Source organism: Xiphias gladius, chromosome 24 (genome assembly GCF_016859285.1).
Source record: "Xiphias gladius isolate SHS-SW01 ecotype Sanya breed wild chromosome 24, ASM1685928v1, whole genome shotgun sequence".
NCBI lineage: Eukaryota > Metazoa > Chordata > Actinopteri > Istiophoriformes > Xiphiidae > Xiphias > Xiphias gladius.
This window is the reverse complement of record NC_053423.1, coordinates 10660217-10676281: the sequence shown is the minus strand read 5'-3', so window position 1 is coordinate 10676281 and position 16065 is coordinate 10660217. Positions and strand designations below refer to the sequence as shown.

Here is a 16065-nt window from a genome sequence, read left to right as displayed (position 1 = left end):
ACCATCAAAATAAAATGACATTTAAATAGAACCAGTTGAATTGAAAGACTTTAGTATTAGAGAATGAGTAGAGTTAAATCAAACCATAATGGGGACATGGACTACAACAAAGAGAGAGAGAGAGAGAGAGAACATAAACAGGGATCGCCCACCTGATCGAATGCTGAAACTGTGAGGTGGAGAAAAATGACCTCTGCTGTCACCTCGTCGGCTGGAAAACAGGTTCAATTGAGGCTTGAAATTGGCTTGGCTCTGTTTTGTTTGTGTTTGTGTGTGTGTGTGCGCGAGTGAGTGAGTGAGTGTGCGCAACTATCTGTCTGCAGGTCTCACAGCAGAACAACTGTGGAGCGAGAGAGTAAAGGTAATGGAGAACAAAAAGAGAAGACATGAGGAGGAGAGAGGAAGAAAGAGCGAGAGACTACATTCCTTCATTTGCTCTTCCAGCCAACCTGTCTCCTGTCTTCCACCCCTCCCATTTTACCTGTCAGGAATGCAGTTTGTAAGCCTCTGGAATCCTAACAGCCGGTCTGAGACATAGGGATACACACACACACACACACACACACACACACACACACACAGTATATAAATATCAGTATTGGTGTATATTTTGGTCAATAAGTAAGAAATGCCAAGCACTGACAAGTTTATTTTTCAAATATATAACATCATTTCTTTAGGCCTAAAGAATCCTGTTTTGGTCAGGCTACATATATACACACATCCTATTTCCAGAGTCCCTTCCTCTGCGTCCATTGTCCACCCCTTCTTTTTTTCGCCATCTCTTCCCATTTCTCTCTCTCTCTCTCTCTCTCTCAGACAGCTGTTGTGTTGAGGTTACAGTACACCTTGTGGAGGGGCCCTCCCTTTCATCTCTCCCAGCGGTTTTATGGCGCTGTGTGAATGTGCTAGGCTTTTTAATTAGGCTCTGCACCCAGACAGGCCCCAAGGCTGAGGCAGCGCCACTCTGTCTGAAGCTCACTCATTCCCTCTCTCCATTCCTTCTCTCTCTCTCTCTCTCTCTCTTTTCTTTCTAGTGTGTCATCTACTGTAATCCCTAACTCTCCTTTTCTCTCCAGTGTTTTTTTTTTTTTTTTTTCACACCATCTCAGTCATACACACTTACACAGATATCCTCTTCTTCTCTTTTTCAGCACAACAAGCCTCTATACTCATTTGAGGACAATGCAGACTATGTGTATGATGTCATGTGGTCACCTGTGCACCCTGCGATCTTTGCTGCGGTGGATGGCATGGGCCGCTTAGACCTGTGGAACCTCAACAACGACACTGAGGTGTGTGTGTGGGCACTGTTGGGTGAATATAGGTCATTATGGGCGTGTTTTCTGTGTCATCTCTTTGTGAATTGATGTGCGTGTGTGTGTGTGTGTGTGTGTGTGGTGTCCTCGGGGCCTGTTGCTGGGCCTCAGCCCGAACCGCACAACCAAACACCCGAGCCTTTTCCCTCCCGTCAATCCAACCCCCCCACCACCAACCCCTCCACATCCCTTCCTACGCACAAACACACACGATTCAAGATTCCCCTGTGGGCGTTTCCCACAGTCCTCCCTTTAAATCAGACCGGGTGACATCTCCTCATCCCCACTCCCACCCAGTCATCACGCTAACATTCCTGCAACCTCTGTCCAACATTCAGGCAACCTCAATACCCCACCCCCCCATCCCATCTCCCTCCCACAATCTGTCCCATCAGTGAAGCACACAGATGTGCAGCAGGCCACGAGCCCCAGCCCTTAGTCCGCAGTCCCATGTTGGATATGAAAATAATTAAAGGAGAAAATTAAGTCAGGGGTTGAGATTCTCACTGCTGTGGGGCACATTTATTTTAGGATGAGTGCATTTAAGGCCAGTAAATGATGGATCATCTTATTATTCAGTTTAAATGTAAATAATATAAAATAGTAGGTAAAACATAATAAATATATAATTTCAAATAAAATAAGCCAGACACCTGTTTTTCCCAAGACAGTGGAAATCTGAACTGAATCATTAATGGTATTTTTTCTGAAACGCAGATTCACGCCAGTTCACTGTCAAACGTGTGTGATTCTTTGAATTATTTTCTAAAAATCATGTCTTCTGTCGCAGTTTGCTATTGATCTAAAGCAAAGGTTTCACATTTTGGAAATAACCTTATTTGCTTTCATGGCCAGCTAGATGAGAAGATCAGTACCACGCTCAGACTCAAATACTTTACCGACCGAAAAGTGTCCATAGAATTAAGCCTAGAAAATTCTGTGAAAACTTTTATTTTTGAATGAAACAAAAAAGAACAATAATGCATTAATTAGTCAGCATTGGGCAGAGCCAAGCTAGCTGTTTCCAACTTGTTTCTTGTCTTTATGCCAAGCTAAGCTCAGCAGCTTCATATTTACAAACACAAGTATCAGTCCTCTCATCTAACTCTCAGCAAGAAAGCAGACGAGCGCATTTCCCGAAGCGTCGAACTATTCCTTTAAGGAAGGAAAAGTTGCATTAGAGTGAAAATCAAACTTCAGCTATGAGTCTGAACCACATTTTGCTACAACTCTCTTAGGGGAGTAGGTACTAAACCTTTGATCACTCAGGTAAAAGTAGGGATAAAACGATCCTCCATTCTCCTTCGCTCTTGGTTACCATGGAGACAACACCCGCAGTGCCTTCAACCTTAGCACAAGTCTGCATTTCTACAGATGCTCTCCTCCACACTCATAATGCTCTTTTGCTCTTATTCGTCTCATTTCCTTGCGGCCCCTTCGCACTGTACACATACATTGATTCATATTTCATCAGCCAGGATTTCGTAGGTGAAATCACTTCCATTGTCTCATCTAATCTCTCTTTTCTATTTGTTTTAACCCCGACACTCTCAGTCGCTGATCCCATCACTAGCGTTGTGTCTTCCCTCTGCAGCACAGATGACAAGTTTCCCATGGTTCCCCCAACAGCGGCCTTTTCACTGACAGAGGAAGAGTTCATTATTGATGGCCTAACTCGGCTAACAATGTGCTTTATGAGAAACATTTGCTCAGACACACACACAAACGGACGTACCAAACACACGCAAACTCATTCACTCACACAAAGTCAGTCTAATAGCAACAGACTTCCACTGTTGCCATCATATTAAAAACACACAGTCATAACGACATTAACGGAGCAGTGCGGCATGCCTGGTTCTCATTTCCACCAAACACACACACACACACACACACACACACACATACAGGCAAACACAGATACAGTACAGATCCGCTCAAGCGGAGCAGTGGATGCTAGCAGACTAATGGCAGTCAGTCTGTGGTTAGTGCTGCTTTAAATACGCAGGAGCTCGGTGTGTGAGGCGACGTGATGCCAGGGCCTCTGTCTCCACCGGTGACATGTGTCAGACTCGCCTGCCACATGTCAGGAACAGTTTATGCTATACACTGCAGATTGTTTTCGGTTTTCAAAGGTGAAACGCGAGCGCTGCTGTTTACTAAAAAGAGCATCAGCTCACCCACAACAGCAAACATGAAGGCAGTTATTATACAATAAACAAATATCCTTTTGTTTCCACATCTAATTGAGAAGTTGTAAATTTGACAGCTAACGTGTAACGTATCTGGATAAAGTTGCCATTTTTATGTCATAAATTTGTTGTGTAAATGAGACTATAATGGCATAATGCTTCCATTTTCCAATTAACATTAAGAAGAATAGCTTAAACAGCAATGAGCAGATTCAATAAAAAGAACTTCGGACTCAAGAGACATGTTTTAAGCATGAATCTTTATTTCAGTGCATTTTGTTTAGCAATGGAAGCTAGGTGGGGGGGTGTTTTTAGATGGAACTGACTTTCAACTAACTTATGTACTCACTTATTTAGCAAGCTCTAGTTCTCATTGATAAAATATAAAATGTCAAACAGACTGAAACAGTAGCTAGAAAGAAAAAAACTACAGCTGTAACAGTCACTGCCTGCAGGTGGCAGGCTGGAGGTGTTACTGCTTTTATGGAAGTACTGGAGAATTTCATGAAGGTTTATGTGCCTCCTTAAGGGCTCACATAGTATTTACACTTATTTTAAAAGTGAAGTTAAAAGTGAAGCACCGTGCTGCAGGTTATGGAAGCAAAGGAAGGCGATAATAGTTTAGCAACTGAATAAATAAATGTGAAATTTAACCACAACTGAGTACGTAATGTTTAACTTCAAATACCGCTGAATTTATAGTACTGAAATATTTCACTTTGAAATCAATCTGCCTTACTTCATGGTTTGAACTCCCCTTTTTGAAAGTTTGAGAAGGTGCATTCAAGTTACACAATTTCAAAAACTTTTTTTAAGGGCCCCCAGATAATTCAGTTGTCTAAATTGATTAAATTTAACAAGTAGCTGTGCAGTTGCCTATAAAAATTCCAATTATTATGGCCTCTCTTTTCGTCCAGATCGTCTGGAAATCAATCTGAAGCAGTACTAAGACTCAGTAGATTTTCTAATCTCAATCTGCTGTTTATTATAAACATCCCAGTTTTTCAAACCAACACTTGAATGTATCATTTGCAGTAATGTAGTGTGAATCCCTGTGATGGGTGGAATTGTGTACAAAAATTTCTGTAGCGTTTTGATCGAGATTTTTTTGTCGGTTTGTTTAATGCTCCACCAGGTACCAACTGCTAGCGTGACCATTGAGGGTGCGTCGGCGCTCAACAGGGTCCGCTGGTCCTCAGGAGGGAAGGAAGTGGCTGTGGGTGACTCAGAGGGCCGAGTCTGGGTCTACGATACTGGAGAGGTACTGAAAATAATCGTCACTTTATAAATAGATGAATCAAATACTACCTTTCCTGTAAAGCAGAAACACACTGTACGTCTGTGAGCAGAATTTTTTTTGGTACCAGGAAAAAAGAGCAGGGTGAGTGCTCTTTGTTTTACGGTACCGGTTGATCATTACAGAATAACAACTGCGACATTTTAATGTGTTGCGCTCAAGTGTTTCTCCCATAAAACATTAATATTTTGGCAGCCTGCTCAGTACATTGTTGTTGGATTTACTTTGATGCAGGACTTTTAATTCGCAGACTTAGTTTTCAAACAATCATGATTTAATTATACCCTAGGTGCCAAAAGCATGAGTGATATACAGTGACCAAAATTTATTGCACTGTAGCAATTAAGTTGCATTACTGTAGATGGAGAGATTTTATTGCCTGGAACAGGAGTTACTGGTCTCGCTAAATGAAACATCAGGTACAACTCAGCGATACCTCCCTCTCTCCTGATTTTACCAAAATAAAGTGTCATGTGGTGGGAAAAACTGCTGCAAACAGGGAAAGTATATATGTAATAGTGACTGAATCTGGATTTTACAGTTATACACTTGTATTTGCTGAGTTTTCAGTACTTTAGCGTTTCATGTATATTTGGTCCACTGAGTTTGTTAAAAGACATACACTGAAAGAGTAGAAATAGGTGCATTTTTTTTTCACAGTAAAACCTCCTCATAAACCACAACCAACCATTTTAGGTCTTGTAGCCCTGTATGTTTACCCAACTGTCAGCATTACCATAGATGTATGTGTTTGATTTCCCCCCCCCACTTCTCTTGTGTTCCTTTTAAAATGGCCTCCACATGAGTTGGCCATCACCACAAAGCAGCCAACCACCCTGCCTGTGCCTGTACATCCTCTCATGTTTGGAGGGCTCTGGTTAGGCTCCCCATGTGAAGGCGCGTTAGCCTAGCCGCTCGGCTAATTTTAGCGTCTTTTTTGTTGTGTGGTGAGTTGGAGAGAGGCTCAGCGGAGCCGATGGCCTCCACGCTGGCTTTATGGTAACAAGGAGTCATCAATAATAGTGAGTGGGGTTGAAAGGTTTTATGACTACAAAGAGGAGTGTGTGTGTGTGTGTGGTGGGGGGTATTTACTTCACTAGAAACTCCCCGTTTATAGCTAAAACTAGGAATAGCATGCAAAAAAAAAAAAACAAAACCAAAAGAGATGCCAGCAATTCCATCCAGAGTGGTGTAGTCCTGGGACCAACAGTGACCCTTGAGACGGATCCAGGAAAGCAAAACACCAAATACTTTTATTTTAGTATTGTTTTAGTTCATTTATCAGCAGGGATTAGGACTGTTGTGATTAGTCCTCCTCTGGTGTTGTTCTGTTTGGAAAGTCCTGCCATGGGACAAAACTCTGGAATATCAGGGTCAGTGGTCTGATGCTGTTCCATGATGTAAAAAATGTTTTCAACCTGCTGCTTTTTGAAGTCTGACAAGACAGAATCCAACAGTGCTTCTTTAACATTTGAGCCTCTAGCCTGTTAAAACACTGCTAATGCTGAAGTCACTCTGGCACCATATAGATAATGTTCTGGCAGAGCCCCCTGCTGAGGCCGGCCTAGCTCTGTGGGGGGTTGTAGGGTTCAAAATGGCTGCCTCCCTCCTCTTGGTTCCTGTTTAATTACAGCCTAGCCATGCAAAGCGTTTGAACACAACTTGGGTGGCGGCCGTGGCTTCTGTCCCACTCACTCTGACTCCCACATTGCACGACTCTAGCTACACACTTAAAGAGCATCGACATTCAGTTTGACCGGTCGTTTCTTAGCCCTGTGATCTCTGCAGCTGCTACTGATTTTTAGCCATGCTAGCAGCATGGCTCTAGGGCTGATAATGTCGGTCTGACGGTCAATTGTTGAGCCTCTCAGATCTTCTAGCATGACAGTAGATAGCATTCTAGCATTCAGACCTAAATCAGCCCTGTGTTACAAACAACATAAGACATCAGAGAATTTGAAGGCTCCTCAGATGCCAAGCACTATACAGCAGTTTATTACACTACTGGATAGGATTTTACAAGTCTGGAACGTTATCATGGCAACTATTTTACCTGTTAATCCAAACAGTATGAATACGCAGGAATGTGCGCTTGCATGTATTTGATTGGCCAACACAGTGCAGTGCCAGAACAGGTTTTGCCGGACAAACCTGGGTTTTTTTGCTGCCCACGTCCCCCTTGCAGAGCTAAAGTTGCACTGGACAGTCTATTTTTGTTGATTTCCAATCATTGTATCCAGTGGCATTATTAATAAAATAGTCTTGAAAAAAGTGTCATGCATCCTCATAACAAGCAGTGACAGTAGGACTTCTGTTACCAAGCACACATCCAGGTGTGATGCCTACATCCCACGCAGATGTGTCCCTCCAGTGCTTGATCTCATGTACCTGTGTTTCTGTGATGCCTCCTCCAGCTGTCGGTGGCTCACACTGACGACTGGGCGCGCTTCGCCCGTACCCTGATGGAGATTCGTGCTAACCGGGCGGACGGCGAGGAGGAGGGTCCTATGGAGCTGGCTTCATAGAGCGGGACTCCAAACCAAAGTGGAGTGAACCAGGGAGCGGGTGTGCTTTTATTGGTGTCACTGTAGCATGTGCTTCTCACTCAGTTTTGTTTTGTTTTTTCACCCTTATGTTCATTTTCTCATCTGGTCCAAAGAAGACCGTGCTTTTATTGTATTTTTGCATTTGCTCTTCTGTAAATGCAAACTTTACTGGGTAAACTGTTGACTTCTACTGATTTGTCCACCCTTATTTATTCGTTTAATGACTTAAGGTGATATGTTGCTTGCAACTCGTAAGCCTACATTGTACACAAAGTGGCAGTCTTATAGCCTTACGAAGATATGTGTACTGTGACGACGCTTTGCACTACTGTACAAATATAGCAGCATCCATAGACTAGTCATGTATTGTTTACAAAATGTCATATTCATTTTATGTTGTGCTTCTTCCTTCCGTATTAAGCCTGCATGCGACACATTCCTGAAAAATTCCAGATGCATAGACATGGAGTTAGTATGGTGACGTTTTCACACGTGGGGCTTTATGGCTGCTTTAGTGTTTCGGGGTGTCAGAACAGAATCAAGTGTGGTTTCGGCACTCTGTCTTTTGTTCTGAACAAGAGCTGCAACTGTATGTTCTATTAACAAGAGGTATATCGTAATGGAGAGTGCTCACTGTTAAACCTGCTATGTTTCTCATTAAAGCGTAGCTGATGAACTGATGTCTTGCTCTGTTCATTCAAATAATGGGAATGAAAACTCCGGTATACATTCAGTTTACTAATATAAGTTTCTCTTTACTCTCAGTACACATGTTGCTGCCATACGTACAGCAAGGCACGATGATGACACACCATATTTAACGCCTACATTATCTGTACTGTACAATTTTAAACACTCAGTTGTGACACACTACAGAACTTCCGTTGGTGCCAGATCTCTTTTTCAGATATTTGCATGTCCGCACACATTTCGACCTGAAATCAAACGTCTTACAACAGTAAACATTGTGTACAGTCAGAATGTTACACTGTGTCTTTGCATTCAAGTACTTTTTGGTCATATTCTTGTAGATACATTTGATCAGATGAGCAACTCAGGACCAAAACAGCCATATAGATATGAAAATATGTCTCTGAATATCTCATATATACAGAAGTGCCACATTTATGATCAGTCAATCCTTCTTTAGCCAGCTACATGATCATATGAGGAATGTGCTTTTTATCATAAAGCAACAAAAGGAAGACACCGGAAAAAGCTGCAACTCTATATAGTTATTGATACTATTTTGCAAAGCAGTTAAGGTATATTTCAACATCTGCCAGAGAAAAAATAATAACTTTAAATAATTGACTTAAAATACTACAAACAATGATTTATGTACGAAAAACATTGGAGACCTCTCATTCACTCACCCCCCACCCGTGGACTGACAAAGTGAGCAGTTCAGGGGGTGTTTTCAGGGGCTGCTGCCACCGTTGCCACCGTGTAGCGTGGGAGATGGAGTCCAAACTTGCTCTCGATGCCAGCGAACGTGGCCACGGCCAACCTGAAGCCTCCGATGTGGTCGGGGTTGGGCGCCGGCAGGCTGATCCGAGACTTGGGGGTGGGCTCCGAGCCAGCCGGCTTTCTGTGGTGTGGAGAGAGAGACAGACGGAGGACGAAGCCAGAGGCACGGAGAAACAGGAGGAGGAGGAAGGCAGTACAAAAGGGCAGCAGAGTAAAAGGGGAAACTGTTGAACGACATAAACATCGTGCAAGATGTTATTTTAACCAAATAGGGGAGAAAGTGAGGATGCACGGACAGGAGTTTTATTACCAGTATTATTAAATCTTAAATTAATAATATAGTAAGCACCGGTCACCACAGAAATAAACAACTTAATAGTACATCAAAAGCGGAACAATTAAACACTTCTCCCTTTAAGCAGAACTGAATCAGATCCCTCACTGATTTCACAGTGAGCTCTGTGATTTGCTGCCAATACGTCACAGACAGCAAAGAATTGCAGATGAACTCGCTCCAAACCACACTGACTATTCACTGGGTCTGCAGTTGATTTTGTTTCACTGATTCACTTTGGGAGAGAGTCAGCTTCATGTAAAAGTAATGAGCCGTCCAGCCAATACATGCGTGTGCAACAGAGTCTCGGCTGTTTATTAGAAGAAGCGTTTTCTTATTGCTCTCAAACGAGAGGTTCGCCACCTCTGTTCCCCACCAGTCCTTTTTAACTTCGGAGTACTAGCGAATTATTCCTGAGAGTGACCTATTTTGAGGAGGAAAATGAGCTCGTTTCAATCCCAGAAGTGGGGGGAGTACATGCACAAGTCAAATGGGTGCTGTCTGCCCTGATCACGCTGTGGTAAAACTCCAGAGTTTGAGAAAATTGTCACATCCAGAGCTTTGAGTGAGGGCCTCAGTCTGTCAGCTCATGTGCACGGAAATTATTTTTGGTCTTGTTGCATTTCTTTGTTCACTCACCAAGGGCAGCCACTGTATGCTGAAATTAACCCTACTGCTTAAGGGGGTGGTGGTGTTTCCTAACAGGATGCACTAGATGTAGTACTCTTTCTTCAAAAAAAAGAGAGAAAAAAAAAAAAGAAATGTCTGTGTGTTTTATGTTGTTACACTGGGAGATTAGAGGAACTACAGTTTTAGTGTGGTTGAGAGTTTTGTAAGGCAGCTAGTAAAACAGAAACTTACTGTCCTCCAAAGTCGATATAGAACCAGCGCTGCAGGAGTTCATAGGTCACCAGAGTCACTCCAAACTGAGGCGAGGACCGAAACACTCGAGCTGCAGAAAGGGGTAGAAATAAGTTTATTCACAAGGACACTAATCTACACAATTCAATGATCAAGGGCCAGGGCACAATTCAGTCAGAGGTTCTTTAACCAAACATTTTTGTTTTTTTTAATGAGCGCACAATTTCTTGCATTTATATTCATTTAAATCAATCAAGTAAATAATTATGACTAAATTGGTTATTGTATTTATCATAATAATGGTAGTGTAACCAAAAAAAGAAAAAGAAAAATGATGCCAAACATTTGACCCATCTTACATGGGACAATAAAACACCTCTATTTATTTAAAATCAAAAGAATATGACATCAAACTTACAGTAACATATATACAAAAGAAGAAAACATCAGGTAAATCATTACATGTACTTCTATATACCTTAAATATACTTTGAAATAACATATATTCATGTGAAAAATTAAAAAAAAAAATTAAACTGAAGAGCAGAAGAAAGAACAGAAATGATACAAGCCTAAACTTTATCCTGATAAATGGCCCTTTTTTTTTATCTGCCAGTTTTTCTGCAAGTACCTGGCTAATTTAAATGTTTAGTACGTAAACGGCAAACTCAGTCTTTAGCGATCATCCATATTTACAAAATAAAGGTTGTTTCTATCTTACAGTATTGCCTGGTTCGAAGTTTAAAAAGGACATGAGAAAACAAAATGAAACTCATTTTCTGTATCATTCCGACAGCACATCGAATTAATCAGCTTTTCTTCTTCCAGACCGACAAACTGTCCAGTGTACAATATGTGCATCTAATGTGTCTGTGCAAATTCCTGGATTGTTAGTACCCTACTTAAGACAATGTTCAAATTATATTATAATATGTTAAAATTACGGTAAAACAAAGAGCTCAGTCCTTTACTGCTTTATCATCTCTGATGTTGAACTCTAACATCTTTTTAGGAGAATACTGTATTACCCATTAATAAAAATACCGATTAAATCTTTTTTCCTACAAAAACATGAGGAGGTGTTGGAAGTATTTCTTACAGCCCTTTTCAGTTTCTGCTCTCCTTCTCTCAGGTTGCATACAGCCTAATAACCTCCACCAATAAGGTAGGTCAACCTGACTGTAGCCTAAAAGGCGAAACCCAGGCCAAAAAAAGTCCGCAGAGCAGCCGTGCCGCTTGTAAAGTGTAATTTTGTTAGCGCATGGTAATAACTGAAGGCAACTCAGATGAGAATGTGTACAATTCTTATCCAGCTTTATGAGCTTCTCTCCTCTTGTCTATGGAGGCTGGACAGAAAAGTGGACAATGTTCAAGGAGATTTTAGTGAGAAAAGCAACCTACTTCTCCTTTATATACCTCATTATATTATTAGATGTTTTACTTCGTGAATGTACCTCCAGCTCCTTTCCAGAAAGCGCGGGGCCCCTCTTCTCTGAGGATCTTCCAAAAGCAGTCCACCAGGCCGCTGTAGGTGGTCTGACCGGCACGTGCCGCCACCTGTAGCCTGGTCTTGATCACGTCTGCTGGGGTCACCAGAGAGGCCGCTGGCATGCCTGGACAAAAAAATGCAAGAGCTGTTTAGTCGTGTGATGTTTTTTTGTTTTTTTTTAAACCGTTGGATGTGTTTGATTCTAAATAGCACACATATTTCAAATCAATCCCAAACAAATCAGGTGATTTGTAGAAAGCAGCCATCAGCTATTGACTGAAATCTTGCATATCCTCGTAACTGCATCTGGTAGAGTGGATTTAGTATTCTTTGTCCCCTCTTTTAAAACACATCATCTTGGATCTTGACCATCTCGAAGCAAGTCTGCCGCATACATACACCAAGGGCCAGTTCCTATCACTTTGCCATCAACCAATCCATACCACCAGCGAGGCCATTATTTAATCTCTACCTTTTTTCTTCCTTTCCTCTCTCTCTCCCACTTTTCTTACAGCCGTTTGAAAGGGGCCAGACAATGGACAGTAATGACAGCAATGCACACTACGCCCTGTGTGCCGCTGAAAGTGACTGGCTGACTGAAGGGAGGGACTGCAAAGCCCACACTCCAGCCACTTCAGCCCTGAATGGGCTCAATCATTGATGGCTTGGTCATTACCATCAACTGCCCTCTTGACGATTTATTCTGACTTCTTGGTTTTTGTAACGGCCAAACGAGCAATTCAGCAAGCCTGATCAACTCAGCATTAGGTAGCAGACTAGCACCCGGTGGAGACTGACCACCTACACTGGACTGAGGAGAGGAGAGGAGAGGAGACTTGCTTTGAACCATCCCCTAGTTATGTTGCTATAGGCCTAGACCGCTGGAGACTTCCCATGATGCAGGGGCTCCCATCTCCTCCTCTCCCTCTCCATCTGTAGGCATTCATATCGCATTCCCTTCTTCTCTCTCCCGTAGTTTTGTGCTTTCTCGTCTCTCTCCTCTCTCCTCCTGTTGCTCTCTGCAGGTATTTCTGCCTCTAGAGCTGCAGAGTCTGGATCTGTGACTTCAAACCAACTACTGCCCCCATGATCCTGCTCAACATCCACTGCTACAACTACTACTATTACTATTATCATTATTATCATTATTATTACTATACATCTCTATGTGGAACTTGCATGTGCTATGTTCTCTTTCCTCCTGCTCTCTCTTTCTCTTTCTCTCTCAACCGGTCGAGACAGACAGCAGCTTTCTTCGCCAATGTCGCCAAGTGCTGGCTCATGGGGGAACGTTGGGTCTAATAACTTTTAATATTGTCAAGAGTACGGTCTAGACATGCCCTATATGAAAAGGGCTCTAAGATAACTTGTGGTACGATTTGGTGCCATATAAATAAAACTGACTTAACGTGACTTAGGAAATGAGGAACCTTCCTGTGGTTTTTTGAGTTTTTGTGGTGCAGAATTGTCAATGGAGACAGATCAAAGTTTAGAGACAAGTGATGTGAAGTAGAGCTGATGTAGAAACTCTGACCCTGCAAAAGCATATATTAAAAATTGCAGATTTGAACTGCAGAGTAATGGCACAGTGGTATATCATATACTACCAATTTTGCAGGAAATTGATCAATCGATACTACATCCTCAAATATCAATGATTTAACATGTCTTTCAAGTATCGTCCTGATAAAACTATAAGGCTGAAACAATTGCTTTCATTACAGATTAATCTGCAGATAATATTCTCCTCTTAATCGATTGATTTATATAGCCTAATACGTAAAATCATATATTTGCTTCAAAGTGCTTTACAATCTGCACAGCATGTGACGTCCACTATTCTTAGACCATCAGTTCAGATAAGGAACAACAAAAAGCCCTTTAACAAGGAAAAAGTGGAAGAACCCTCAGGAAGAGTAACAGAGGAGGGATTCTTTTTCCAGGATGGACAAAGACACAGTAGAGTTCCCTTTACAGAAATAGACTAAAATAGTAAAATTACAATGTGGAGAATCAGGATTACAATATTACTATGTCCAAAAGAAATATGATGTCCAGAAGACTTGAAAACAGCCCGTCAAAATTTCCCACGAGTCACGGTGTCTTCAAACATCTCAGCAACAATCTGAACCCCAAACATATGTAGTTAAAGCTGCTCTGCGCAGTTTTTTGTAAACAAACAAAGATTATGTTTATATTCAGTATTTCTCACCAAAATGCAGTGTTTATCCTAGAGAGCTAACAAAAGTGCTGAATGCATTTCCTTCCTCATAAAACATTCACAGACAATTTTGAAAAATATTTAAAATCGTGCATTGTTTACATCTGTGTTTGGTTGCTAGCAGTCTTCTGCATCCTTGCCTTTGGTGGTGCACTGCTGCACTTGTCTCCACATTATGACAACCAACTGTAGATCAGTGGAAAGCTTAATATGAGTCGGCGCCGCGTGCTGATGCTTCTGCATGGGCCTGTGCCTCGTAAACGTGCATCCGAGTTTGTAAAAACATTGCTCCATAGCACTACTAGTGGTCAAAAAGTACACGGGGTAACTTTGACATTGATGGAAAATACAGAAAAGCAGAGAATACTCACATTTAATAAGCAAGAAGCAGCAAATGTTTGGCATTTTTGCTTGAAAAGTGACTCAAATGACTAAATGATTATTAAAATAGTAGCAGATTAATTTCCTGTCAATTCACTTGTCTATAATCGACTCACTGTCTCTACATGACTAAAATAAAGACATTACATTACCCTGTCATGGACAAAACTGTTGAAAAAATTTGACTTGACGTGTGCTAAAGTAAAGTTAAGGGGTTCTTAGAAATCATTCTCATTAATATTCATTCCAGATTTTATGGCACGCTGGACAGTATTTGTTAGGATATTCCTCCAAAACTCTTTCTCACATAAAGAGCTAATGTCAGTTAGAGATGGCCAACACTATGTTCTTCATAGAGCAGAGTAATGCCTCACTAAATAATGCTGTACAAACTGAGCGTGTAATTCAATTTCCTGCGCTGACTGTAAAACACTAATTGCCAGAATGCTGCAACCGCTGATAAATATATGTGAAAGAGGGATGATAAATGTGTCGAAGTATAAAAAAAAAAAATCAAGAAATCATGAGGCTCGTTTCAGCTCGGAGTCTGTGGGCCATGGCTGCCAGTCTTGTGGTGAGAAACCAGAGTAAAAATGGAGGAGGGAGGCTGGATTTATGATTTTTCCATGTTGTGCCGTGACTCTGCGTCAAAAAGAAAGTGCTGCTGACACATCTCTGAGGATTCAAAACAAATATTAAGTCTTTTATGCAAATGCTCCAAAGCTTTTTAACTTGGCAGGAAAGTGCTGGGCTGTTATTAGTGTTTTCCTTAGGATAAAACCAATATTAAAAACCTGCTTTGGATAGATCACATTTTCATGCAGAGGATAAAGTTGTTAAGTCATCAGTGGAGGTTTTGGTCGTTCTGGTCTCTTTGTTCGATGCTGTGGCTGAACTAAAACATATACATACAGAACAGCATGCATTCCTGCAGTGTGAACACGTATAAACTATGCACAAGCATGTTTGTGCAAGAGTGTATGCTTGCTTGCATGCATGTGTATGTGCATGTACAACATATTAGGATTGGAAAGCCTCCCTGCCGGCCTGGTTGGCAGCTATGTGAGGCGCTTCCCCGCAGCAGAGCTCCAAAACCCCAGTCCCCAATCACTGAGCAGCGCTCTAATTAGCAGCTACCGCCATGGAGCCTGCGGTCAGAGGCTGCCTGGCTTCCAAACTCTGAGCTCTGCTACTGTTACTGCAGGCTTGTGAAGGTCTGAGGAGAAAGCAGAGTGAGACCTGCTCGCACACTATGTTCAAAACTGGACCGCACCAAAGATTTTATTTCATAAACATTAAGGCTCTGTACGTTGTGTCAGGGGCTGAAGCTGGCTTTTCTGGCTCACTATTGATAGTCTGATATTCTACAGATTGCTGTATTTTCAAGAGAAAGTCATGGGCACACTCTACAAGGCTACGTTATTAAAATGCAAGATGGGATTTTATAGTCTAAATAAATAAACTGCAGAGAACAGAGTTGTCAGATTTAAAATTTTATAATTTTTCATTTCTCCATTGATAAGGATGCACCAATCTTACTTTTTCTCTCCTGATTCTGATACTGATTAACAATCAATGCTCTCTCTTCCCCAGATTTAAAATCTGTTTTCCACACTGTATAGAGATAATTTCTTTGAAATGTAACAAAAAGCGAGGGATTCCTGTGTTGCTGAAACTGAGTTGGTGGTCCTCTGTGAGTTAATGAATGTACCTGACAAGTAGAAACACCGATTTTTATAGTGACACTGACAAAGTACTTGTATTTCTTTTGGATCAGTCGCATCTGGTCAATACCTGAGCGAAACTAATACAGTCAGTAACGGCCCGATATCGTTCAAATAAGTGCATCCCTATTTACTGGTGGCCTTCTTGGACAAAGTCTCAACGGGGGACTGATACTAGACTTAAATATATTTTTTGCCTTAATATGACAATTCCATAAATACTTTCTAATT

At 41.6% G+C, this 16065-nt stretch overlaps 2 protein-coding genes across 11 annotated transcripts in view; one reads left to right on the top strand and one right to left on the bottom strand.

Annotated features, from left to right (window-relative positions):
• Positions 1 to 7978, top strand: part of LOC120785905 (cytoplasmic dynein 1 intermediate chain 1) — a 55562-nt gene extending 47584 nt beyond the window's left edge. For 5 of the 10 annotated variants that reach the window (XM_040120873.1, XM_040120872.1, XM_040120879.1 and 2 more), the window contains 3 exons: positions 1155 to 1295; positions 4647 to 4772; positions 7223 to 7333. In XM_040120873.1, the coding sequence (XP_039976807.1) occupies positions 1155 to 1295; positions 4647 to 4772; positions 7223 to 7333 (378 nt within the window). Of the gene's footprint in view, positions 1 to 1154; positions 1296 to 4646; positions 4773 to 7222 lie in introns of all 10 variants that reach the window. The other 5 variants (XM_040120880.1, XM_040120877.1, XM_040120874.1 and 2 more) reach the window with 2 other exon arrangements.
• Positions 7979 to 8111: 133 nt separating this feature from the next.
• LOC120786339 (calcium-binding mitochondrial carrier protein Aralar2) overlaps positions 8112 to 16065 on the bottom strand; it is a 51088-nt gene continuing 43134 nt past the window's right edge. Inside the window, exons 16-18 of the mRNA XM_040121760.1 lie at positions 11474 to 11632; positions 10020 to 10110; positions 8112 to 8945 (exon numbers count right to left, since the gene is read on the bottom strand). Of these exons, the coding sequence (XP_039977694.1) occupies positions 8762 to 8945; positions 10020 to 10110; positions 11474 to 11632 (434 nt within the window). The 3' untranslated portion in view covers positions 8112 to 8761. The remainder of the gene's footprint in view (positions 8946 to 10019; positions 10111 to 11473; positions 11633 to 16065) is intronic.